This window comes from Delphinus delphis, chromosome 16 (assembly GCF_949987515.2).
Source record: "Delphinus delphis chromosome 16, mDelDel1.2, whole genome shotgun sequence".
NCBI classification, from domain to species: domain Eukaryota; kingdom Metazoa; phylum Chordata; class Mammalia; order Artiodactyla; family Delphinidae; genus Delphinus; species Delphinus delphis.
In genome coordinates, this window is record NC_082698.1 from 25866965 (window position 1) to 25893374 (window position 26410).

At 56.1% G+C, this 26410-nt stretch overlaps 1 protein-coding gene across 1 annotated transcript; it reads right to left on the reverse strand.

The window, feature by feature from the left end:
* Positions 1 to 2939: 2939 nt before the first annotated feature.
* On the reverse strand, positions 2940 to 19482 carry TRIM8 (tripartite motif containing 8). The gene is made up of 6 exons (XM_060034168.1): positions 16558 to 19482; positions 7008 to 7103; positions 6438 to 6671; positions 5133 to 5164; positions 4883 to 4998; positions 2940 to 4529 (listed from the first exon to the last, which is right to left on the reverse strand). Exons 1-6 carry the CDS (start codon positions 17125 to 17127, stop codon positions 3922 to 3924), a joined length of 1656 nt encoding a protein of 551 aa, XP_059890151.1. The 5' UTR covers positions 17128 to 19482; the 3' UTR covers positions 2940 to 3921.
* Between the last annotated feature and the right edge of the window lie 6928 nt (positions 19483 to 26410).

Here is a 26410-nt window from a genome sequence, read left to right on the forward strand (position 1 = left end):
ACCTCATATGGGAGCAAATGAAGGTGTCTGAGGAAAGGGCATGGTGACAACCACAGGGTCCGAGTGGGTGGATGTGAACGGGGCCTGAAAGAATCCAGAAATTAGGTTAGAACGCGGGGGCTCGACCTCCAGAGAGGGCCCTGGGACGCTGACACAGCGGCCTCCCGGTTCAGGGTGTTCCCGGCTGCCCCATCTGCCTCCCCCGCCCCCAGGGTGCCTTTTGAAGCCGGGAGGGGACTTTGATCTGGGGTCTGCCCGACTCTCAGCTGGCCGGCCAGGTGCGCTGGGGGAGGGGCGGAGGGGCCGACCATCCCCCCGGGGCTCCCCCTCCCCCGGCCCCCTGCACCCCGCCCCCTCCCCCCACCCCCGGGCAAGGAGACTGTTTCCGGCTGTTGCAGGAGGGCACCCGAGCACCCCGACTCCACGCCTTGCAGCTGTTCCCCAGCTGCCCGGCCCCACCCCAAAGACAGCTGGGAGAGAGGCTGGGGGCGGGGAGCGGGGCGCAGCTGCTCGGCTCCGGGGCAGGGACCGGGGAGGGCGGCGACATGAAAGAGCCTGGACCCGCCGGGGTGGCGGGCGAAGGAAGCCCCCAGGCGGTTGCCTCCCTGCGGGCTCCGCACATCTGGCCCACAGGAGCCGTCAGTGGGGAGGGGGAGACGCGCTCCGCTCCTGACCACCCAGCCCTGCCTGGAATGGGGAGGAGCGATCACCTCCCCGGAGGGCGGGGACGGGAGGGCACGGCCGGGCGGGGGCTGTGAGAGCAATATCTCGGAGTCTGAGCGGTTAGCCGAGGGAGGCACAGGGCGCGCCTGTGGCTGTGAGAGGTGTCTCGAGTGTGCAGGGTGAGGAAGGCCCCCACGCCTTCTCCAGCTGGCCCTGCTCCTGGGGCACCTCCAGCTTTCCTGGCCTCCTCTGCCCCTGACCCTTTTGGGAGGTGGGTGACAGCTGCTCCTGCAAAGCCAGGGACAGCTGGGTAGCTGGGGACAGCTGGATGGGGTGAGCGTCTCCCGACTTCCCTGGCTGCCCAGGCACTCCAGGCCATACTACACAGTTAGCTGCTTGGCCTACAGCCTATGTGCCTGGGTGTCTATTTGCTAGGGTGGGCTTTCAGAGCTGGAACCTGGTGGGGTTCAAGCTCATCGCGCTACCACCAGTCTCCCCTCCATATCCCAGTTTCATTGATGTACCTGGAGAAAGAACCTCTTCCATCAGCTAAAACAAAACTAGGCCAAGTGGGAAAGAAATTGGGCAGCTTTCTGTCTTGGCTCCCAACTCCTGGCACAGAAGATGTCCCAGGGTTCCTGACAACCAGAGAAAGCGACAGTGAGTCAGGAGCAGATGTGAGTGGACTTAAATGTCTATCTGTCCACCAGCACCTGGCCCCAGGCATCCTCCCACCCTGGGTTGGAAGGGCACTGTGCTCCAGCCATCTGCCTCCCCTCAATAGCCCCAAACAGGTGCAGGGGAAGAGAAAGGGGCAGGCCAGCTGTTGTCATCGTGCTCCTGGCTCTGGCTCCTTGCCAAAGTGGGGAAGGGGGAGAAGTGAAGCAAGGGTCCACCCACCCCCACAGAGTCATTTTCTACTCCCACAGGATGGGAAGATGGAGGCACTAGACCAACACTTTTGTCTGGCCAGCCCGACTGGCGGGGGGACATGGACTGACCATGCCCTCCAACTTGGGTGCTTATTTTTCTGAGAAGAGGGGTAACTAAGAGTCAGTGAGGGTTGGACCCCTGGTGCAGGACTTACCCATAGTTCCCTGTCTTGCTCTAGGCTTTCTGGGGCGGGAGGCATTCAGGCTCAGATTCTACCCAGACAAGGGGAAAGAGAATTAGGCACCCAGGAAAGGTTGACCCTCCTACTTTACACATAAGCAGATCCATGCAAAGTGTTGGGCAACAAATCAGAGATCCAGCAACCCCCTCACACCACTCCTGCTCCAACAGAGGAGGGCTTGGTGTGCCCCAGCCCCTCCTTCCAGCCCACAGGTCCCTGAGACAAGCAGGTCCCTGGCCAGTCCCTCATGGCAGCACTTCTCAAACCCCAGGATGTGTCAGAATTAGCAGAGGGTTAAAAATGCAGATTACTGGGAATTCCCTGGTGGTCCAGTGGTTAGGACTCTGTGCTTCCACTGCAGGACTGCAGGGAGCATGGGTTCGATCCCTGGTTGGGGAACTAAGATCCTGCATGCCGTGTGGCGTGGCAAAAAAAACAAACAGGTTCCTGGGCCCTCAGTGATTCCAAGTCCAAGTAGGGCCCCAGGATTCAGCCCTTTTAACAAGCTCCCAAGCATGCTACTCTTTGAGCTCTGCCAAAGGGGATGAGGGTAGGATGTCTTTTTCACCTTGTTACCCTAGCACTGTGCCTCCCAGAGCACAGGATTTTCCTGCCTGCCCTCCCTCCATGCTCAGGGGCAGGGGCTAGAGCCCAAGTTACCAAAGGAAGCATGGAGCTGAGTGACCCTCCCCGCTCCCCTCCCCCAATGGGGGCCAAGGCTCAGTTAGACTAAATTCCAAGATAAGGTCTGCTCTACTTCTGTGCCCTTGGCCCTACACAGTGCCTGACGCTTAGCATGTGCTTAATAAATATTTGTGGACTGAAGGAGGTAAACTCTGCAAGACTCATAGAAAGGTATTTCTTCCTTTGTCTGTCCTTGCTAAGAGCATGTTGGCAGAAACTCAAAGAGATGCCGGGGCCCATGCGGCCGGGGGCTGGGCCTAGGAGGCCCTCAGCAAATATTTGCCAAATGAACCCAAGGCTGAGACCAGACGCAGTTAGTACCTGACGAACTGACTTCACAGGCCTGGAACAGGCTAAACCCCGGAGAGAATCAAGGCGAGGAGGGCAGGGGCTTCCATCCCTAGAGGGGCCCCTCCCCACACCAACGCCTGAAGACCCCAGGCCTGGGGGAGTTAGGGGTAAGAGGCGAGGCAGGGAGTGGGACTGCGCCATTATGTTTATTAGAAGGTTGGATTTCGGTGTGTGCTCTAGACAGATTACAGAATAAATACCTGCGCCTTGAGAACAGGAAGTCCACGATTCATACAAAGTGCTCACTACAGGAAGTCGCTGTGTCAAAATCCAGGCAAGGACCCAACTCCGGGCAGCCCCTCCTCTCCCGCTGACCTCAACAAGGGCTGTGCTATGGTTTTTTATTTTATTATTTCTTTTATTTCTCTTTATTATTATTAATATTATTATTATTTGCTTTTGCTGTGGTCACTATCATTGGCAAGGTTCCTCTCCCCTTTCCTGGACATGGGGGTTCCTGTCTTTAAGATTCCATTCTGAGGCTGAAGGTGCCAAACGCTGCTTGAGAAGTGGCCTTTGAACTCCGTCTGGGAGGATGGTGAGAAGGAAGCAGGAGAAATCATTCTTGGTTTTAAAAAAAATTAAAAAAAAAAAAAGCCCCACAATCTACAGGTCTTTCCTTATTTAGTCAGTGATCAAACTGCCCAAAAGAAAAACAAGAAGAGAAGCAAGCCAGTGGACACTGGTCCCTCCTCCCAGGGCTGGCTGAGGAGAGTTGGAAACTGCCCCTACCCCCAAGGCTTTAGGGGAAGCTGAGGCTCCTTCCAGCCACGGGGGTGGGTAGGGGAAGGAGTGGAAGAAAAAAGGAGAGACAGAGAGAGAGAGAGCTCAGCGCCTTGAGGTAGACGCTTTCCCAACTCCAGAGCCACCTGCAGCCCCGGCCCAGGCCAGCTCCCACTGTCACCTCCGAGTCCAGGAGATTCGTGATAAAAAAAAAAATCAAAACAAGCCCCAAACAAAACAAAATCCAAAAGGAAAAGACTTGGGGAAATGAAGGAGGAAGGGAGGGAGGACAGGAAGGTAGAAGGGCAGGTCTCTGGATGCGTCATTCCCGAGCCACTGGGGGCTGAGGCGGGGAGATTCCCCAGCGCCCCACCGCCCGCGTAGCGTTAGCTCGTCACGTAGTGTTTGGTGGACGGCTGCCCATACACCCTGTAGAAATCCTGGTGGCCAGGCTGCTGGGAGGCGTCGAGCCAGTCTCTGACCGCCAGGCTGGGAAGGGACTGGGGGACGGAAGGTGTGGGCGGGAGCGCATGTGAGTACTCCTGTGAGGGCACTGTCCAGGGGAAGTGGCCGGAGCGGGGGTAGGGCTGGTGGCCGCCATGGTTGGCCACGGAAGAACAGTAACAGTTGTCCACAGAACAGACGAGAATCTTGCGGCCCCCATACTGGGGGAGCATGGGCTGCTGGGCGGCGGAGCCATTGGGATACTGCGATGGGGGGAACACAGGACTTGAGTGCACTGGTTGGGCGCCGCCCGGCAGGGCCACCAAGTGCTGCGTGGAGCTGCAGGGGCCCAGGGGCTGCCCTGACTGGCCCTCGCCGCTGGCTGTGCTCGCTGCCCCATACTGGCTGCCCACGGGGCCCGACGACGTCTCTAGGAAACTGGCCTCGGGGAAGGCCGTCGAGTGCTTGCGCTTTTCCGCCCCAGAGCTGCTCACACCACAAGGGTACAGGGGGACGCTCTGCAGGAAGGGCACCGGTGTGCTGAAGGGGCCTGTGGAGAGTTTGGGCAAAAGTCGCTAAAGCCCCTGTCCCAGGCAACCCAGGCCTCCTCTCCCCCGGGGACATTTTCCATCTGTAGGACCAAGCACAACACATCATGCACCATCTTGATGCTCACTACTCCGTTAGCAAGCAGATACTATTATCTTTCCCATCTTACAGCTGAAGAAGCTGAGGCTCAGGGAGGTACTACGGCTTGCCCAAGGTCCCACAGCTAGAAGTAGCAAAGCAGGGATATGAGGAAAGGTCTATCTGACTAGGCCAGGCTGCCTGTCAGAAGAAAGGTTCTGGCATTTACCCCTGCCCAAAGGGTTCTCTCCCTTTGATTGAGGATCCCACCCTCACCTTCTAGCATCTTCCGTAGCTGCTTCTCCTTCTTGGCCACCTCGTTCAGGAAGAGCTTGGAGTTCAAGTGGCCGATCTTAGGGGGAGAAAGGCTGCTGCCTGTACAGGTCTGGGTCCTGGGGGCAGTGGACGGGGCATCTGCTGTGAGGAGGTATCACCGGTAAGCCCGCCCTACCTCCCCGCAGTGGGCCTGGCCCTTCCTGCCCTCCCCCACATGTGTTCCCCTGAGGGCTGGTGGCCATCTGCTCACCTGTCCATTAGGATTTTCACAGACTTGGTGTTCTAGAGGGAGAGAAAAGGGTTAGTCAGTGGGAAAGGCAGCATGAGAGAGGGGAAGATGGAAGCTGCCCCATCCTCTCTCTCCCCAGGCAGGGCTGACCTTCTGATTCTGGCCAGAGTGTGGCGGGGCAGGGGGTGGGGTGTCTCCATTTTCAGAAGATTGAGCGCTTGCTATGTGACAGACAACACTGTAAGTGCTTTCTATACATCTATCACCTTATCTAAACGACTACCCTAGGAGGAAGGTTCTGCAAGCACTCAATCTTTTACCCCAAAAAATCTTTGGGGCAAGATGTCTTTTGGAATTTGGAATTTTTTGGACTTTAGAAGGGAAATATGATGCCCGTATCATAATATGTGATTACAGCGTAGGACACTGTAATCTAACACATCAATGTTTCTGCAGCAATATGTTTTGTTGTTTTTCTTTTTGGCCACGCCTCGTGGCATGTGGCATCTTAGTTCCCTGACCAGGGATCGAATCCCTCCCCTGCACTGGAAGAGCGGAGTCTTAACCGCTGGACTGCCAGGGAAGTCCCAGCAATATGTTTCAATATTTGTACCAAGTAAAGATCAATAAAGGCCATAAATTGTCAGCATCAGTTCAGGTCAATTTTTGCTGTTAAATGAGCTGCCAGAACTTTTTTCTTTCAGTTTTCAGAGATTTCTAAAACTTTGGCATTGCGGGTAACAGATAATAGATCTGTATTATCAACCCCATTTTATAAGTGAGGGAGCTGAGGCCTAGGGAACATATATGACTTGCCCAAGGTCACAAAGCTAGAAGGAACGGTGGGAGGGTTTTGAATCCATGAAAGCTGGCTCCAAAGCCCTGTGAGCATACTGGTGGGGGGAACCAGTTGGGGAGCAAAGCATCACAGACTGCAATTTAGAAATGCCCCTTGGGGCTTCCCTGATGATGCAGTGGTTAAGAATCTGCCTGCCAATGCAGGGGACACGGCTTCGAGCCCTGGTCCGGGAAGATCCCACATGCCGCAGAGCAACTAAGCCCGTGCGCCACAACTACTGAGCCTGCGCTCTAGAGCCCGTAAGCCGCAACTACTGAAGCCCGCACACCTAGAGCTCATGCTCCACAACAAGAGAAGCCACCGCAATGAGAAGCCCACGCACCTCAATGAAGAGTAGCCCCCACTCGCCACAATTAGAGAAAGCCCGCGCACAGCAACGAAGACCCAAGGCACAAAAAAAAAAAAAAAAAAAAAAAATCTTAAAAATGCCCCTTGGGTCCCACCAGCCGGTCCCAGGCCCAGCCCACCTTCATGAAGCTGACATCCTCCGTCTTGTCGAAGAGCAGCTGCAGGGAGCCCAGCAGCTTCTTGGCCTCCTGCATGCGCTCCCCGAGATGCAGCGCCTGCGCTGCGTTCTCGCTGCAGAACTTGGCCTGGGCCTTGTCCAGGACCTCCACCGTCTGCCGCAGGTCCTCATCCAGCAGCTGGTGCAGCTTCTCGTATTGCAGCCGCACTTCCTCCTTCAGTTGGCTCACCTTCTCCTGCGGGCACCGGGGCAAGAGTGGGTGGGCAGGTAAGTACTGGGGACTTCAGGCTGCTGCTCCTGCCTGTCTCACATACTGGATGGGGGAGTCTGGGACCCCAAAGCCCCAGGTTGCCCAGGGCTCCCAAAGGCAAAGTCTGACCTGCCAATCCCCCACTGGTAGCACAGGGCTCTGGACAGGTACCCTGGCACCAGTGGGGGGCTCATCCACTGAGGTTCATTGAATGACTGACCAAGGGATTCCGGCATAGAGCCGACCACGCAACAGATCCTAGCCCAAGGCCCAGTACCCAAGCCGCCCCCCACCCCATACCATGGGCTTGGGCTTAGCTACCTCTACCAGGCGCTTGTCTGACTCGAGTTTGTACAGCTGGTCCTCAATGTCCTGCTCTCGCTCCTCCAGCCGGTCCTGCTGCTTCATCAGCATCTTCTGCAGAGACAGTTGGGGTAGGGGCATCAGAGGAATGGGTGGACACCATCCTTACCTCTACAGAACAGACTCATCCTCTGGATCCTTCTTCCCAGACGACCTAAAATTTCTGCCCCCCCAACCCCTTCTGGCTCCCATGCAATCCCAGGGGCCTGGTGACAACTGTCTGGCCAGCCTATCCCCAGGACGAAAAAGCCTGGAATGCTTCCCACACATATCTAAACCATAAACTTTCTGAGGGCAGGGTCAGGCCTGCCTCTGTTGTAAGCACTTTTCCTGTATAGACTTATCTGATCATTCTAGTAATGCTATGAGATACATACTATTATTATCCTCATTTCAGAGAAGAGGAAACCAGAAAGGTTAAGTAATTCACCCAAAGTCACACAGCTAGTATCAGAGCTGGAATACAAACCTAAATGACCAGGTAGTAGGGTCTGTTCTTATCCAAGTCATGCTGCCTCTCTCTGGGGAGCACCATCTCAGAAATGATGCAGAGGGTCACACAACCTTCCTGGGTCTCACAGGCCCTCTGGCCCGGTCCAGAGATCTCACCTGACGTTTGCCTTACACTTGGGGGGCATAAAGCCAGCCAGCTGCCCCCTTGCTTGCTCTTGATGCTGAGAGCTAGGCCTCTGAAGTCCTTGCTAACTCCCTCAGCCCCTCAGTTGGATCTGGGTGGAAAGGAAACTCTGGCTCTCCTAAGACCCAAGGTCAGTCTGCTGGAAGGTTCGGAACAATGCTGCTCTTCTCAGCCCTTAATCTTCTGTCTCTACAAGCCCTCTCTTCCCAGACCTGCCTATCCCAGCTGTTCCAGCCGCCCTGTCATCCTCCCTTGCCAGATACACCTCTTCAAACAGGGTCTCTCTCCTGCCCAAGATCCCTCGATGACCCCTCCTTCCAAACTCTGTAGGCTTTCTTACTTACAACCTGACTCTCCCAGCCAGGTGGGCTGGTATCCTATCCCTGACACTGCAAATCTGAACTCCATGCACCCAGCTGGTGTTTTTCTGCAGCCCACAGTGCCTTCTCCCCATCCCTTGTCTATCCTTCAAAGCCCAGCTTAAGGTCGGGCTCCTCTAGGAAACTTTCCATGGCCCCTGCTCGGAGTCTGTGCAGGACCCTCCCTGTCTTGGCCATACAAGGGGCTGTCACATTCTGCTCTCCCTCTGTAGCTGTGCTGTCCAATACAGTAGCCACTAGTCACATGTGGCTATTTCATTTTAAGTTAGTTAAAAATAAATTAAATTGAACATCAGTTCTTCTGTTGTACCAGCCTCATTTCAAGTGCTCAATAGCTACATGCAGCTAGTGGCTAATGTACTGGACACCACAAACACAAAACGTGACCATCTCACAGAAAGAGCTATAGGAAAACACTATTCTATAGTCTGACCAACTGTGGTCTAATCTCCAAACAAAACTCAAGACCTCTTGAAAACAGGGCTTTGCTGCTGCATTTTTCCACTTCCCTTCCTAGCCGGGACCCACAAAGGCCCCAGCACCCTACAGATGCATAATGTGTTTCCTGAATAAACCCATGGGTTTTGCACACAGAACAAGGTTTGCAGAGCAGATTGCACAGAACCTAGCTCACAGTAAGTGTCCACTCAACAAGAAGTGGTTCTTTTTCTTCCTCTGTGTGGACCTCAAAGTGACCCTCAAGTTTGACCCATGACCCCCACTCCTGTCCACACTCAGCTGGCTTCCAAAAGACAAGCTGCCACCAATCCCTTCCTTATTCCCCCAAACCCCTTTACATAAGGGGAAACCAAGGCCAGCCAGGAGAGTTCAGCGACCCTGTTTTTTGTTGGTGGCTACCCTAGAACCAGGGCCCTGGGGACAGGAGGAGGCAGGGGGTGAGGCTCTCAGATTCTGAGCTGGGAAAGCCTGGGGCACCCCGCCCCCCCGCAACAATTTGACCTTTCAGTGACCCAGGACAGTACCTTAAGAGACAGGAGATGTTGCCCTGCCCCCCACCCCCAGCCCAACATGCACATGGATCTGCTGCCAGCCTGAGAGTCAGAGCCTGTAGAGAAACACAGCTGGCTGGGCGCAGGAGCAGAGGTAGTCACACATCCTCCCTTCCTGTGAAACTGCCCCCAGTCACGTGAAAAGGGCAGGCGGCACCCCACAGTATGGCCCACCCACATGCATACAACTGCACGCACACACACAAGCACACGCCACCACCTGGGCCCTGAGATCCCCTCGGGCACACTGTCACACACACACAGCCCTGCACAGTGAAGGCTGGCCCTCCTGAAGGCCCCCGATGACTGAGGGAGGCCTGCCTGAAGGCAAGGTGGCCAGGGTACCACCAAAGGATATGAGACCTTTTTACCTCCCCTGTTACAACTGACCCTCCATTTTTTGCCTGCTGGCTGCCTCGTCCCCACACTCGGGAAGCACCTCCCCTGTTACAACTGATTCTCAATTTTTTGCCTGCTGGCTGCCTCGTCCCCACACTCGGGAAGCAGTCCCTCCAACTTGGATGCATCTCAGGCTCCAGGCCACTCCTGCCTTCCCAGTGCCCAGGATATCCGAGAGCCCAGGCCCCAGCCACACACACACATCTGTGCACCACGGTCTCCTGGCCCAACTACTTTTCATGACCAAACCCACTGGTATCAGAGTAGAGGTGCACCTGTAGCTAAGTCCCAGACGAGGGGCAGAAGAGAGGCAGCCCCAGATAGGATCTCAGCCCCACTTCCCTCAGAGGCCTGGAATGGGGCTGTTCACTCCCACCCTCTAGGCCCGTGGGAGGCCTCTGTCCCACTCCCCTGCAACCCGTTCAGGGAGTTCATGGCTGACCCCTCAGGGCACAGCCAAGGGAGGCACTTCCTGTCTTGTCCTGCGGAGTGGGGCTCAGCCCCTTGCGCCATCTAGGCTTTTCTCAGATCCTTTCCTGGCAGCACGGCCACGCTGGGACCCTGAGGTGTCTTCCCTTGGCTTCCAGGTCCAGGTCCTGGTTCCTGCCTGCCCAGAGCCCTCTGGGGTGGAGCCCAGTCCAGGTCTAGCAAAGGCAGTGGCCACACTGCCTAGCAGGTGGCTGGGTTTCATTGGCTCTCCCCCAGCTCAGAGGCCATCGGGCTTCTGTCTCCACTACAGAGGGAAGGGAAGGGCCAGGAATAGGAAGGAAACTGGCCAGGGAATGCCAGCCAGGGAGGGCTGGGCGGGGGGCCCACCATGGCCAGCTCACCCTTGCAGGAACGGTGATCCCTCGGGGCTAGGTGCTCTTAATCCTGCCACAGCCAACACCGGGGGGGGGGGGGAAGCAGGGGGCGGGGGGACACTGCTACCTCAGGCACTGGAAAATCGGGGTGGTGGGGAGGAAGGGAAATATCCACTTGCTGCCCCTTTAGTACCCCTCACCTCGATTCCACCAATGAATGAATCAGGTTGCTGAGAAGCTGGGAGATGGGAAACAGAGGAAGCAAGGACCCCTCCCCACTACCAGCAGCCTCCTTTCCATCCCAACCTCCCAGAACTACTGAGAGCTGAGGCTCCACTGCCCACCTGGGAAAAACCCACAGCTGAGAGATTTCCCAGCTTGATTCAGGGCAAGGCCTCTCAGTATGGGGGAGGGCACCTTACAAACTGCTCCCAGCCCAGAGTGGGTCACCTGGATTGTGGCACACCTCAGGTGTGCAGGGACAGAGGGGAGACTAGAATGGTCTAGACTAGGAGCACTTGAGGGACCAGGCCTCCAGCAGGGGCAGGGGCAATTGGAGGCCCAGCCCCACGCTACACCTGCTGGCCCAGGTGGGACCTGCTTACTGCTGTCCCTGTCCTTCCCTAAGGACCTAAGGCCTTCCACGGTCTGCTCCTGGGTCTGTGAGGGCAAAAGCATCAGGAAGACTTGGGGGCACACCATTCCCACCCCTCCAGGACCCTCATATCTGTCGCCTAATGTTCTAGACTCTGCCTTGAGCTGCTCCTCCAAAGCCCCTCCCAGCCTGGGGAGGGGAGCAATCATGAGCCCCTCACATTCCTGCCCTGGGAAAGCCTCACTCACAGCCCTCTGGAGACTGACTGGCCAGGCCCAGCTGGCATTTTTGATGCCAGACTGGACTGGGCAGACGGGTAAGGCCATTGGGACTCTAGGCTGTATAAAAGTTAATAAATGATAATAATAAAACCCTCAAGTCAACCTTGAAGAGAAGCAAAGTCAGGAGGGAGCAGGGCCCCAGGATCTGGGCCAGAGGCAGACCTCAAGTTTGTAGATGGGACCAGAGCTGGGACCAGCCGCCCCTGTGATGGGGTGGAGGCGGGAAGAGGGCGCTGGGCTGCTGGAGTACCTCTGCCTGCTGGGATCCCTGCCCAGATGACTCTCATGCCAGCTCCAGCTCTGGATGAAGCCCCCGCTCAGAGCTACCCCCTCCTAACCTCCTCCCCAGCTGCCAAAGCCGCCCCCCACTCTCCCACATAAGCCCTTGTCCCAGGAATACGTCAGCCTCCCCTCTCCCTGGGCCACAGCACTCCCTTCCCATGCCTCAGCCCCTACCTGGGGCTACCATGTGGACCCCCAGGCTGCGGGCAATCACAGACCCAGAGAGAAGAGGCTACAGGGCAGGAACCAGGGACAAGGAGAAAGGCAGCACCTCGGAGGCAAGCCCCGGCAGACCCCAGAGAGGGTTTCCCAGCTGCAGAGTGGAATTAGCTTTTGCCATGCAGAGTGCACTGCTCTGGGGCAGCAGAACAAAGAGGCGAGAGAGAAAGCCCCCCTTTGTCTGTGTTTGAATGCCAGGCCAGCCGGGAAGGAAGGCTTTCCCAGAGCCAGGGATGAGGCCAGCCAAGCCTGCCTGCTCGGTCCAGGGCTGGGGCCCAAGCCGGGCTCCCCTTCTTCCTATGACCACCCCAAATGCCCACAACACAGCATCGCAGGATCCATCCGGGCTTCCACCTCCAAAGCCCACTACAGGCAACGAGCTCACCGAAGGTGAGTCTCCTCCCCTCCCCAACACCTCCACCAGGTGAGAAAGTCACACAAGACTCACACCCACCAACCAACCACCATCAGGCAGGAACACACTAGCGCTGTCAACGACAGATACGTGTGCACACTCAACTTCAACTCGCAGGTGAACGGCAAGCAGGGCACCCTCCTCTCGCTCACACACACACACACACGTGCACGTCTTCCCCACCCCACAGCCACACACAAGACAACTCTGTAATTAAGTCAGTCACTCACATTGCACCTTCTCAGAGATACACACGTTGAGATACAAAAAAGTAGTCCCATGTGAGATGCACAACCAGACGCACTGGTTACACACGTGCACACACACACCTGCAGACAGACCTGGATGCACAGGCACCCGGAGCTGCAGCACGCAGTCATCAGCAGGGCGTGCATGACAGGCGTCTGGTCTGCCTGTGTCAGCAGGATCCTGGGGTGGAGGTGGGGGGCTGGGCCTCCGCCTCAGGCTCCTCTGCCCAGGGCCAGGGAGGAAGGCCAAGTCAGGCCCCCTCTTCCCGATCCTTCAAGATGGTCAAGGAAGGAGCAGCCACTTGACCCTCCCACCTCCCACCCCACCTGAGACCTCAGGATTATGGTCGGGGGCAGCGGAGAGCAGTGGGGTCCGTACCGCCTGAGCCAGGCTGCAGCCACAGCCCGGCTATAGCTGGGCCAGGGCGGCCCTCACTCCCAGAGCCCACCTGGAGACAGACACGTGGGGTGGAGACCTAGGATCCCCTCCAGGGTCCCAGGGCAGCCCCTCCGGCCATGGACAATGTGAGCAGGATGACCTCACCTCCAGCAGCTGCAAACCCCAAACTGGCCCAAGAAGTGGGATCCTGTCCCCAGAGAACATCTCCTCTCAACTCTAAACCTTCGAGAATGCAAGGAACAGGGTCCTGCGCACATTTCCAACCTGTCTGGGGTACTAGGAATGACACACACACACACACACACACACACACACACACACACACACACACACACACACACACACACACACACACACACACACACACACACACACACACACACACACACACACACACACACACACACACACACACACACACACACACACACACACACACACACACACACACACACACACACACACACACACACACACACACACACACACACACCCTGCATAGCCCTTCACAGATATAACTAGGCCTTATCTTGGATCTTCTTTCTATGTTGAAGGAGGTCATGAGATAGAGGTGCTCCCAGCTCATACCAGTCCCGAGTTCCTCACATGAACCCCTAAACCCAGGGGCTGGAAGAGGGTTTGACCACCTAGGGCCGCCACACCTGAGTCCACCTGTATATCCCAATCTTGGGCCCTTAGCCTCCCATAGCCCCAAGAGACAACACATTTGGGGTCTAGGCATGTCTTACAGTGTTCTCTGCAGTCTACCCAATGGGCATCCAGGCCTCATGGCAACGTGGCTTACACATTGGCTTCCCAAGGGCAGAGTGGGGCAAGGACTTCGAAGGCCTGACTCTGAGACCCCCGGCTAGTCCCCTGCTAGGCGGAAGCCCTGCTTGCATTCCTGCTGGGCCCCAGCTCTAGGCCGCTGCACAGGTGGGTGCTTTGAGTATGCGTGTGGAGGACCACCAGGGGGAGATTGATCAGCGTTTCCTATTCCTAGCCAGTAGGGCATTTCAGCAGCCCCTGCCCCTCCCTGGGACAACGGAAGAGGAAGCACAAGAAGCAGAGCTATATCTTAAGGTGTGTGCCACGTTTCCACGCTTCTGCTCCTGCATCTGGGATAATTCTGTTGCCTTCATCCGTGGTACCAGCAGAGGCCCTTTAAGACAGACTCCCTCCCACAAGGGAAAAGAAGCCCAGGAAAACACCCCTCCCCATGGCTAGCCTAGAGAGGATGGAGTGCAAAGGGTTCTTCCATTCAGGTTCTTTGTGGCTCACCCCCTCCCCTGAGGGTGGGGCCCCTCTTCCTACTCGTTCAATAAGTCCAACTCACAGTGAGTGGCACTGGGCCATCGAAGGGTTTCCAACTCCAGTGCCCTGGGACACCAGAGAGAATCTGGAGGGCCTGGGGTAGGGGAGCCTGGAGAGGGACGAGACTCAGGCTGTGGGGCACAGATGCTGAGCGCACAGAACTGCACATCTGGCTGTGATGCAACCCGCTACTTCTGAGCCTGCCCACACCAGGAACAGGAACGAACACAAGAACACACACACACACACACACACGCACGCATGCAGACGCACACACATGGAGCTGCTGACAAAGTTCAGGGCCTGCTTCCATCCAGTTCCTTCCATGAGCTGGGGGATCAGGGACCTGCCGGTAGGAACCCCAGGGTATACTCTGCGTATGTGTGCCACCCCCCATCCCCCAACTATACAGACAGGAGACAGGTGCATTTGAGGGCAAAGCAGACAGTCTCAAAGACACTCACAAACACAGACCCACATCTACAAACACCCTCTTACTACCAAATCAGGTAAAATTGTGTTTTCTCCCCCACCTAAATGAAAGACACCTGAGCTCACACCCACCAACCAACCACCGATACAACTAAGGGCAAAGCCGCGGATGCAGGCGCACATTCACTCATCACCCTGGTTGCTGTCCCCTCTTCTGTGCCTTTCAGCCCCATCTCCACCTTTCCCTTCCTTTCATTTTCCACAGTCAATCCCAGGACAGAGAACTGGACAGCCTTCCTTTCTCCTGCCTCTGCACTTTTCCCAGCCTCCTCCCCAGCCCTTCCATCTTTATTAATAGCAGCAGCTTCCCAATACTAGGGAAAGTCTGGGCTCTGCCTGCCCTGGGTGGGGGGCGGAGTACACTAGGGGCTCATTTGTTCCCCTAGGCCTCTGCCTTTTCCATCCCTGGTGGTGGGGGGAGGCTCTTCTCTCCATCCCCCACCCACACTTCCTTTAAGAAACCAGAGGCTCTGTCCTGGCACAAAACCCCAGATCTAGCCCATCCGATTAGAAACTAATTATACAGCAAATTTTATTTGTTATCCCTGCCCTCAGCCTGTGGCAACCCTCCTGCCTTTTGTTAGTGGTATGTGTATGTTTTTTAATTGCTGAACAGTGACTCATTCTGACTGGTCCCCCTACAGGAAACAGCCCCCATCTACAACCGTCCCCTGCTCAGAGCTTCCTCATAACCAAGCTCCCCACTGGCCTCCACTAGCCTCCAGGGGCCCCCACCCATAAACACTCCCAGTCCTACCAAAGCCCAACCTCACCCCCATGATATCACACCCAGGCCCCAAGCTGGGGCTTGAGATGGCTCAGACAGTCTCAGGCCAACCCCTTCTTTCTGGTATGACTCAACCCTGAAAGCCAGGGGACCTGGGAGGAACCCAGGAGGAGCCCCCCTCCACTGAAGGGGACGGAAGTATTGCTTCAGTCCAGCTCCAAAGCCAGGCCAGCCCCAGAGGCCTGAGGGGGAAGGCGGTTTTGACACTGGCTGCTGCTACAGGGTGTATACAATGGGAGGGGATGCGGTTCCGTAATCACCCAGCCGGCAGCCCAGGGGAGCCAGCTGCCTGAAACCAGATTGCAAGGCGGCTCAACCTTAAACCCACAGGATTCTTCTTCCATCTTCCACTTCTCCTCCCCAAATGTGGGAGGGCTGTGATAGAGGGCTGGGCTGGGAGAAAAGCGCTCAGAGTGATGAAGACATACTTTAAGGTGTGTTCATGCAGACGCGTGCAATACGCACAGGCACACAGTGGGCAGCGATTCTCACACATGGAGAGCGGGCTATGGGGAATAAGCCGAATAGCTGAGATGCTGTCCGGTGATGCCGTTGGCTGTCCAGGCCTTGGCCAGATAGATACCAGGAGTTCTGCTCTCCCTCCGGAAGCTCCCCCTCCAGCCCCCCGCCCCCCCCAATGTGTTTCCACTAGGGCTTGAAACTAACATGGCTGCTTTTGTTTACTTCCTCATTGGTATGCCAGCATCATGGATCATGTCAGCCACAGCAGCGGCACCAGGACACTCATTACATAAACAGCAGCTGGAGAAGCAGGACCTGGGTCACTCCCTTTAGTGACTTCCCGTAGGGCCTACGGAAACAACGCCAGGGGAGGGAGCTGCGCGCAAAACAGAAAAGCAACAGCCAAACTCTATCCCTGACAGCCCCACACCTCAATTCTATAAATGCCTCACAAGAGGCCCCCTATGAGCACAGGTGCAGGAATATCAAGTACCGATCGGGGATCCTACTTCCCAGGACCTTGCCTCCAAACTTAAGGAGGAGTTTGTAAGGGAACCTCTGGCCTGATGTCACAAGAGTCAGCCTGTCCGGATGGGTGATCCCCAGGCGGTAGGGAGAGAGAGGGGGAGAGAGAGAGAGAGAGAGACAGAGAGAGAGAGAGAGAGAGACAGAGAGAGAGAGAGGGAGAGAGAGAGAGAGAGAGAGAGGGAGAGGGAGAGAGAGAGAGAGAGAGTGTTTGTGTGTGTGTGTGTGTTGTGCGTGTGTTTGTGTGTAGGGTACTTGCCCGGATCTCATTCCTCCGGATCTCCACGTCGCACACCGAGTGTCCCTGATGCGCACCGCTGTAGTAGCAGCAGTACTGGCACACGGCCACCTGCTCGGCCTCGCAGTGGTAAAGGCGGTAGGCGTTGTGTTGCGGGCAGCTCCAGGCCCGCACGTCGTCCGCCTCCACCAGGAGGTGCCCGCGGGCGGTGGAGGGCTGCTGCAGGTGCGTCTGCACGTGGGACTGGCAGCAGGGCGCCTCGCAGCGCAGGCAGACCTTCTGCGCCGGCAGCGGGGGGCCACGGCGGCAGAACACGCAGTGCAGCGCCGCCGGCGGCTTCTCCACGTGCAGGGCGTTGAACTTCTCCACGATGTTGGTGAGCTTCAGGTTCTTCTCCAGGCCCGGCTTCTGGTTGTAGGCCTGGTTGCACTCTGGGCAGCGCACCAGGCCGCTGTCCTTGGCCCACGCCTCGCCAATGCAGCCCCGACAGAAGTTGTGTTTGCACGGCAATTGCACCGGCTCCACGAAGACATGCAGGCAGATGGGGCAGATGAGCTCCTCCTCGAAGCAGTTCTTCCAATTCTCCGCCATAGCGGCTGCGGGCAGGGGGCCCGGGCAGGTCTCCCCAACTCCCCAACTCTGGGGGTCCGTCCGGTGCCACTACAGGCCCACGAAGCCCCGAGCTCCGGGCCCCGGCGGCCCCGAGAGTCGCTCAGTCACCAGCGCCTTCCGCGCGCCCGCCCCCCAGAGGAGGGAGCCTCGGTCCTCACGCAGCGCGCGCAGCCGGCTGCGTCTCCTCCTCCTCCTCCCGAGCGCCTAGCGGGAGACCGCGGACTGCGCCAGGGCCGCGGCCGGGGCACCAGCCCTGGAGGGGAGTGCCGGGGTCCAAATTCCATATAAGAGGCCGCCTCCCGATCGGCGCGGCTAGGGCAGCGGCGGCCCACGGCCTGCACTCGGCCCCGCGACTGACATTGGGGCGCGCCCCAAGGCGGACAGAGCCCGGGAGCCGCACACTTCCTCCAGCGACGGCGGCGGCAATGGTGGCTCTCTCCTGGCTCGCCGGCGCCGCGCCTCCCTCGCCTCGTCCAGGGTCTGAGAGACCGGAGAAGCGAGTGCGGCCGCGCCAAGGACTGCTAGATCCGGACCAGGAGGGCGAGGCAAGCCGGTCCCCGGGCCGCGGCGCGGGCGCCCCCCGGCTGGCCGGCCGTCTGCGGGTGCGGGCTGCGGGGCGCAGGCGGGCCGACTCCGGGGCACTGCGTGAGCGCAGGGGCAGTCATTCAGATGAAATTCCAGTCCCCGGCCAGAGACACCAGCCCGCCTCTGCCTTCCTCCTCCCTTCACAAATAGAAACGGAAGGGGGAGGGAGAGAAGTGGAAAAAAAAAAACCAACCAGAAAGGGAGGGAGAAGAAGCCCCGTCGGTGCTCCGGCCTGACCCCCTCGTCGCTACTTCTGCGCTCCCCTGAGGCCCGGCGCCGGGCGCCCCCGCCGCGAGAGACCCCGCTCTCCGTCTCCGCGCTGGGCGGGCGCCCCGGCTCTGCCGAGGAAAACAAGGATTGATCAAACTAGAAAGGAATTTTTCTCAACTGCTAATGAACAGGAGGCTCGGCTCCCGGCCCTCCCCTCCCCCCGGCCCTCCCCCTTCGCCACCCCGGCCCCCCTCCCCCCCCACTTTCTTTTCTTCTCGGCCTCTCCTCCGGCCTTCGGGGCTGCGGTCGGAGCCAGCCCGCGGCGGCGGGGCCGGGCCAAGCCAGTCCAGCCGGACTGCCTCCCTCAGCGCCCAGCCATCTTGGGCTCCCGGCGGCCGCCGCGGTGGCGGCCGGGGGTTCGAGCGCGCTCGCTGGAGGGTCCTGCAGCGTTCTTTCTATCTCTCTCTGTGTTTTTTTTTTTTGTTTTTTTTTTTTTTTTGTGGTGGGATTTTTTTTTAAGGGGAGTGCTGGCAGCCTCCCTCAAATTAGGAGAGAGAGAAGGGAGAAAATGCCAAGTCCCGATTTCTCTCCACCTCTGCTCCACCCACCCCGGTTCTTTCCAAAATATAAAAAAAGATTAGAATTGGAAGAAGTCGGCAGAAAGGCGAGCGCCCGCGGCCCCCGGCTGCTGCCCAGGCGACGCGTCCGGGGCGGGCCCGCGCCAGTTGCTCCGTCGGTAGGTCCGTTTGTCCGCCCGCTGCTTCTCATCTGGGGAGGGCACTCCGGGCAGGGTCTCCGCAGCGGCTGTCGCCTCAGAGCTTTATCCTCAGATCAAAAAAAAAAAAAAAGGAAGAAAAAACCCCCGAACACTCTCATCACAGCCACCTTCAGCCATCTTGCGCGTATTATTATTTCAGGAATAATCTGTTTAATAAAAATAGCTGCGTCTCTAGCCCCCTCCCCCGCATCCTGGGCTCCCCGCCCCCTTTTAATAATGATCTCGATAATAAAAATGATCTGCAAGCCGGGCAGTCCACGGCTGCCTTTTCCTGCCTCGGCTCGCTTGGGCTTCGGCTCTCCTTCTCCCAGGAAGGGGACGGGGGTGGGGGGGTGCTCGCCGCTGGGGCTGGGGTGTGGGGGGGTGCGTCCCTGCTGCCCGCCAGTCGGCCGTCTCAGCCTTAGCAGGGAGGGAAGGGCACCCTCGCAGCTACCGCACCGTTGCGAGGACGGCAAGCGGGGGAGGGGCCCCAACTCGCGGGACCGGCTGGAGGGATGCACAGAGGTCCCCGATCTTCCCGCCACGGCCTGGCCTCGGAGTCTGAGCCCGGGGATAGGGAGGATACAATGGGCTCGGAGCAGAGTGCGGCTGGCAGGGTGGAGACGCGGGCGGGCAGCGGGCTGCGGTGAGCCGGAGTCCCGAGCTAGGGCGGAGAGAGGCGGAGGGTGGTGTCCCTACATCAAGGCCGGTCCCGCTACTCTGCAAGGGAAGGGCGGGGAGACTGGGAGGGGGAGGAGAGGAGAAAGCAGCAGCGCAACAGCGGCGCCTGTAATCAGCACCCGCTGGTTCTGCCCACCCGGCACCGGAGAAATAAGCAGACGCGGAAGGGGGGAGGAGGGGGCGGGGAGTATTGTCCGGAAGTGCTATTACAGCTGCTGGGGCGCCCGGCTCCTCCCCTTTTCCCTATCTGGAGTTGGGGGCTGTTCCGGAGATTATTCCTGCTATTGGTCTCCAAACTGAGGCTCCGCCTCTTTAAGGCGGGGCAAGCCGTGGGCCTCATGTGACTTGCACTAACTTCGGTTACCTTAAACATTGGGGATGGGGGTTGAGTTTCCGCGCTTCTTAAAAGGGAGATGATAACATTGCGGGGTGGGACCACATCTTTCTGGGCCTCTTCACCCATAGCTCTTTTTACCTGAGAGGGAAAGGAGGGTTTGTCAGTCTGCTCATCTGTCAGATGGAACTGAGCAGTGACTTACAAAGGTTCACTGTGCAGCAATTTCCCGATATCCTCAATACTTTTCCCTATATATATATATATATATTTTTTTTTAAATACGTTATTTATTTATTTATTTTTGGCCAGGCCTCGTGGCTTGCGAGATCCTAGTTCCCTGACCAGGGATCGAACCCATGCCCCCTGCAGTGGAAGCACGGAGTCTTAACTACTGGACCACTAGGGAATTCCCTTCCCTACATTTCTAACTTAGAACTACCAAGGAAAATATGCATTATCTCTCTTCAGTTAATAAGGAAATGGAGGCTTAAAAAACTGGGGTCAACCGGTCAGTTAACAAATATTTAACAAAAGCCTCATGTCCCAGGCGTTTTTCTAGGCCCTGGGGATTCCCTGGAGAACACGTACCAAACTTTTTTTTAAAAAATTAAATATGTAGGATAATTTCTGTGATAGAGAGTACGGGACTCACACAGTACTCTCAGAAAAAGTGACATTTGAGCTGAGACCTGAATGTTCAGGAGGGGTTGGGCAAGTGACAACCTGGGAAAAGAGTGCTTCAGTCAGGAGGAAAAACAAATGCAAAAGCAATCAATCAATCAGGCATGTTCCAGGGCAGAAAGAAGGCCTGCGGTGAGGGAGAAGCCAGGTAGGGACCAGAACACACAGGGTCATGGTAAGGAGTTTGGACCTGAAGCTGGTTGTGAGAAGCTACTAGATTTGGGATATATTTTGGAAGTAGAGCCAATAGGACTAGATAGGATTTAGACAGAGGGCGAAGAGGAATCAACGCATAATAGTAATGGGGTAGGAATGGGATCAAGATGTGCTTATCACTGTATATATATATAGTATATCCTTCTGAACTTATGATTTGGGCCTCAACAAGAGGCTGGGTGGTGGTGCCATTTACCCAGAAGGAGACAATTGGAGAGGATTAGGTTTGGGTGGGGACATTTTTAATAGTTCTAAGTTAAATCTGAGTTGGTTTAGCTATCCCAGTGGAAATCCTAGAGGAGACAATTGTATATACAGACTCAGAGGGGAGGTTTGTGCTGGAGATTATGGATTTCAGAATCATGGGCGATTATGTTCTGAATGGTAGGGACGTCCCTGGTGGCACAGTGGTTAAGAGTCTGCCTGCCAATGCAGGGGACGTGGGTTCGAGCCCTGGTCCAGGAAGATCCCACATGCTGTGGAGCAACTACGCCCATGTGCCACAACTACTGAGCCTGTGCTGTAGAGCCCACAAGCCACAACTACTGAAGCCCGCGCACCCTAGAGCCCATGCTCCGCAACAAGAGCAGCCACCGCAATGAGAAGCCCGCGCACTGCAACAAAGAGTAGCCACAGTTCACTGCAACTAGAGAAAGCCAGCGCGCAGCAACAAAGACCCAATGCAGCCAAAAAAAAAAATTTTTTTAAGGTATAACTGAGATTCAAACTCAGTTCAAAATGACCCATGGGTCCCTGATCCTTCCATAAAACCAGTGAACTTCTCTGCTTCAGGACCTTCAATCTCCTTATTCCTGATGGGGGGGGTGGAGGTGTTAATGTGGGCCCTTCAAGGACACAGCATGTGTCTTTTAGTACTTTACATCCCCTTACATGGAAGGTCTTATGCTGAATGAATGACGCATGCATGCATGTCTGAGTGAATAAACAAGGAGAAAGTGGTTTTCTAGCCCTAATCCTCAATTCCATGCTCTAAAGACAGTGCAAAGAAACAAGGTCTAGATTGGAGCTGTTGGAGCGTCCTTCTCTGGCCTCCTCACCAATGACCTCCAGGAGAATCTAAAGGCTTCCACTCATTTATCACCTTTCTAGACGGCTCCCCTTGACTTAAACATCATACTCTTCTGATTTTCTTCATATCTTTCTAACCACAGACTTCTCCAATTTCCATCTCCTAAATGTTGGCTGCCCTCCATGCTCTTCTCTTACTAACCTATACCTGCTCCCTCATTTACTCCTAAGGCTTTATTACTGTCTATATACTGATGACTCCCCAATCAGTCTCCAGCTTAGATCCTCACCCTCCTGGGTGCAAACCCATGAAACCAACTGTGCTGTCCACCCAGATGTCCCACAGATACCTTGAATTCAATGTACTGGAAACTAAAATCTTCATCCTCTTCGCTTTCCAGCCTGCTGCCCCTTCAAAATGTTTGCAAATCTTGACTATTTCTTAACCTCTCCATTACTTCACCACAAACTCTTGCCTAATTATTTCAGTAGGTCCTAATTGGTTTCTGTTTCTGCCCTTATGTCCTGGAGTCAATTCTCAACAGAGTAGCCAGAGTCATCTTTGAAAAGTATGTCAGATTGTGTCACTCTTCTGCTCACTTTATAATTGCCAGCAAGGTCCTACAGGATCCGGCCTCTGTGTAAGTAATCTCTTATTATCCCCTTTCTCTCACTCTGCTCCAGCCCCACTGGCTGTTCCTCAAATACACCTGGTGTGTCTCCCATGCCCCACCCCTCCAGGCTCTTAGCAGTTGCTCCTCACTTTGCCTGAACCAGTCTTCGCCTAGATATCCCTACTGCACCCTTCTTCCTCTCATTGAGATCCTTTGTTCAAGTTAGCCTAGGCAGTGAGGCCTTTCCTGACCTCTGTATTTAAAATGTGCCCCTCCCCCAGCCCTATCTCCCCTCCTCTGTTGCGTTTTTTTTCCTCCATAGCACATAGCTCCATGTACTATGTATTCTACTTTAAAAAAATATTATCTTCCATTTCCAAAATATAAGATCTGTGAAAGGGGTTTTCTTTAATGCTGTGTCCCTGGTGCCTACAGTGGGACCTAGCACATAGTAGCTGCTCAATAATTATTTGTTGAATCAATGAATGAACCCCATTCTCTCCATTCCTACCACTTCTACCCTAATCTAGGCCTGACTGGTCACCTTGCCTCCAATCTAGTTCTCTTTCAAAATGTTCTCCATCCAGCAGGCAGGGGGATGGTCCTACTGTGAAAGCTGGATGACTTAAGCCATGTACTCTAGGCAATTGGAACTCCACAGTTCCCAAGAAGAGTTTTGGGGCTTTGCCCATGTTGTTCTGTCTGCCTGGAGAGCTTTTCAAAGTATAGCCCCACCTTCTTTTACCCAATTCATCCTTAAGCATCAGGTTTTGGCTTAGATGTCATTTCTTTCAGGAAGGTTTATAAATCTCCCCAGACTGGGTTGGGTACCTTCTCTGTGTTCATATCCTAGCATAGCCCTTTAATAAAGTGTTAACTCTAACTGAGCAATTACTATGTGCCAGGCATTTCATGTGTATTATCACATATAATCCTTGCCAAACCTCTGTGAAGCGAATATCCACTTTTAGAAGAAGAAACTGAGGCACAGATTAGTTAACGTGCCTCAAGTCAAACTGATAACAAGTGGTGGAGCTGGGGTAGGATTGAAAGCAGCTTACTGCCTTCCCCTTTTAGGGCTCTTGCAATTGTTTCCCGGCCCGTCTTCCCCCACTGCACTATGAGCTCCTTAAGGCCAGGCCTGTGAAGAGTCTCCCAGCATAGAGCTGAGTGCCTGCCACACGTTTGTTGAAAGGACAAGTGAACATATTTTCTAGTTCTTACCATTTCCACAGTGTTATCGTAGTGGCTCAATAATGCTCAGGTGGCCTTCCTCTGACTTGTCAAAGTTAAGACCCAGAAGCTCCATTCTCCCTCCTTTTGGTGCTTTCAGCACTGAGACGGCGTGTGGGGTGGTAGTGGGTGAAATTGGCAAAACAGAGGAACAGCGTCTGTTCTTTTAGTTCTCTGGCCCCAGGAAGGCCACTGCTCACCTCACAACCCCCTCAAAGTCTCCCTTGCCCCTCAAGTTCCTCAGAAGGCTGTGCTCACACAAACCATGGACACCCACCAGCAGTCTTTTTTGCCCTTTCCCCACCCTGCCCGCAGCTCTCCCGCGGAGACTTCCTGCACTGAGGAGGAGGGGCTGGTTAGTCCCACCATAGCCCATGGAAGGGTCCCGAGATGGCCACCCCTCCCAGGCCACATCCTGCCCTGCCCTACGGTCTCGGTCTCGGGACATTCCTCTCCCTTCTGCTGCCCAGCTAGTCCCTCCCCTCACCCCACGCTGGCCTCCCAACCTCAGAGCCTGGCAGGCTGGGTTGAGTCACTCATTTCCAGCATGCATTCTCCTTCTGGTCAGGCCAGTTTGGCAAATCTCTCAGGCTCCCCAGACCCATGGCCTTGGATTCTGTGGGTACCCCTCCCTAGGGCCCCTGATCCCCCAAATAGGGCAGAGCAGACTCCTGGAGGAATGTACAGGCTTTCGGAGGAGACATTAAAGATCACATGGACGGCTTCTCCCCTCCTTAAACCTAGGGACAGAGTCTCTGCTCTGGGTCCAGGAGCCCTTTTCTTTCCAGAAACAACCCCAGCCTACTCCTGTCTCCCGGAACCACCTAAGCACAGAATCTCGCTATTCTGTTTTCTTTGGGACAAGAACTTCACCCTGACCCTGGGTCCTTCCAGGCTAGTCAGATGAGGAGGATTAGATAAGCAACCTGCCCCCAGTCTCCAAGGAGAAAGGGGAAGGGGTGTGGCCTGGGCCACCCTGGGGTAGTCAGCCTGGCTCCAGACCCTCCCAGCTCCCTTGCTCTGACTGCCAGAGGGACTGAGGGCCCCAGACAGGACCTGCCCCACTGCTGAGGAGGGGCGGGGTGGGGTGGGGGGGGCAGCCATAGTTCAGCAGGAGGTCACAGAGGAAGGAGGAGTGACCTCCCCCTGGGGCAGGTCCCACAGATACAGCTGCATCTCAAAGAGGACAGGGAGGGGAGCTAAGAGACCCTTCACAGGAGCTGACTCCTTCTGCCCCCTACCCTCTTGCGGTGCCCCCAGGACCTCTGCAGAACCCCCTCAGTTCTACAGCTCCATCCTGAGGACCAGAAGAAAAGGGCCCTGCTATTCCCCAGGACAGACAAGCAGGCCTAGTGGGAAGGGAGAGAATGTGTTTGGGCCCAGAGCAGTCCTGCGGCTTCCTGGACCCTGCCTGGGTGTAGACCCACTCCTGCCTGCCTCTGAGGCCCCCGGCTGTTGCCTTCTCCCCCTCTAGCACTAGGCTCTGCTCCGCCACACCAGGCCCTGGAGAGATAGGAGCTGGGTGATCCAGGGAAGGAAGATCCACCTGCCTCCTCACCCAGACCAGGCCCAGAGGATTTAACAGGAAGGGTAGGCTGGCCTCTGTGTCACCCAGCGGGCCAGTTCTGAGGCTGCCCCTCCATCCTCCCCACAGGCCCTGGATTAGGAGGTTGAATTTTGGTGCCTGGTGAGGGGAGCGCTGTCTCTTGCTCTCGCTGAAAGGGGCGTAAGGACCTTGCATGAGCCTCTCCAGCCCCACAGAATGGCAGCTGGGTCTGTGGTCCTCCTGCAGCCCACACTGGACCTGAGGGGCCGTGGGCGTCTGCCTCGTATAGCTGGCAAACAGCATAGGGGAGCCCCTTCTTCTTGGAAGCTTCAGCCACGGGGACCTGAGGAAGGCCCGCCTTCCCAAGGGAAAAGGGTTTTTTGGTGAGAGGTGGGTAGGAGAATGAAGCAGAAGCACAGTCTCCCCAGACTGTGTTCCACCTCCTACCCCCCTGACCTTACAGGCATTCAAGACCAGTGAAAGAGAGCCTGTACCTGTGAGGTCATTTCTGCATGACTGAAGAGTCACAGGCCATGTGATCCTGCTTCCCTGGCACCCTCTCCACTCCCAACATCAGTCTTCAGGGCCCTTCCACAACCTGGCTTCTTCTAAGTGGCTGAGTCCAACCCACCCCCTCTGGCAGGGCCCCTGGCTTTCTGCTCCCCTACTCCAGGCAGCCAGAAAGGAGCACAAGACCCAGGCACTTCTGCAAATACGTTTAATGCACTTAGATTACACAGAGGAAGAGGGGGCAGGAAGGAAACGACATCTAAGTGAGTCACCCAAAAATTCTTACAAAAGTCCCAGGCTGGCTGCAGCCCCCAGGAACCGAGTCACCATTGACATTAGAAACTAATATAAAATTTTACAAAAGTCTGCTCATTGCAGCATTCAGGTACTTGTACAAAAGGAGGGCTCTTTCTACAGGGCTCCTGACTTACAACAGGGACCCAGGTACCTCACCTGGCACAGGGACCTGGAAGCCAGAGAGGAAAGACAACCAGATAAAAAAATACAGTCAAGGGAATTCTCTCTTGGTCTGCCCCATAGGGGCCGACCTTCAGGTTTTTTCCCTGCTCTCAACGCAATCTCAAAACCCAGTCTCAAGACCCTGTGTTTATTTTTTAAAACGTCCTAGCCCTTTAGACTCTCCCCAGGGCTTCCCAGCCCCTGCCCTGAAGCCTCGCCTTGGGAAGAGAAGGGCAGGAAGAGGCACCAGCTCCCCAGCCAGACCTGAGACCTTGCATGAGCCTCTCCAGCCCCACAGAATGGCAGCGGGGTCTGTGGTCCTCCTGCAGCCCACACTGGACCTGAGGGGCCGTGGGCGTCTGCCTCGTATAGCTGGCAAACAGCATGGGGGAACCCCTTCTTCT

What these genes read in the sequence shown, in the direction of transcription:
- TRIM8 (XM_060034168.1), bottom strand. Translation starts at nt 17,127, where the DNA reads ATGGCGGAGAATTGGAAGAACTGCTTCGAGGAGGAGCTCATCTGCCCC. An exon ending in TCCGGAGGAATGAGATCCGG is followed by an intron (nt 7,104 to 16,557) that starts GCAAGTACCCTA and finishes CTGTCTCTGCAG; the next exon opens with AAGATGCTGATGAAGCAGCA. An exon ending in CAGACAAGCGCCTGGTAGAG is followed by an intron (nt 6,672 to 7,007) that starts GTAGCTAAGCCC and finishes CGGTGCCCGCAG; the next exon opens with GAGAAGGTGAGCCAACTGAA.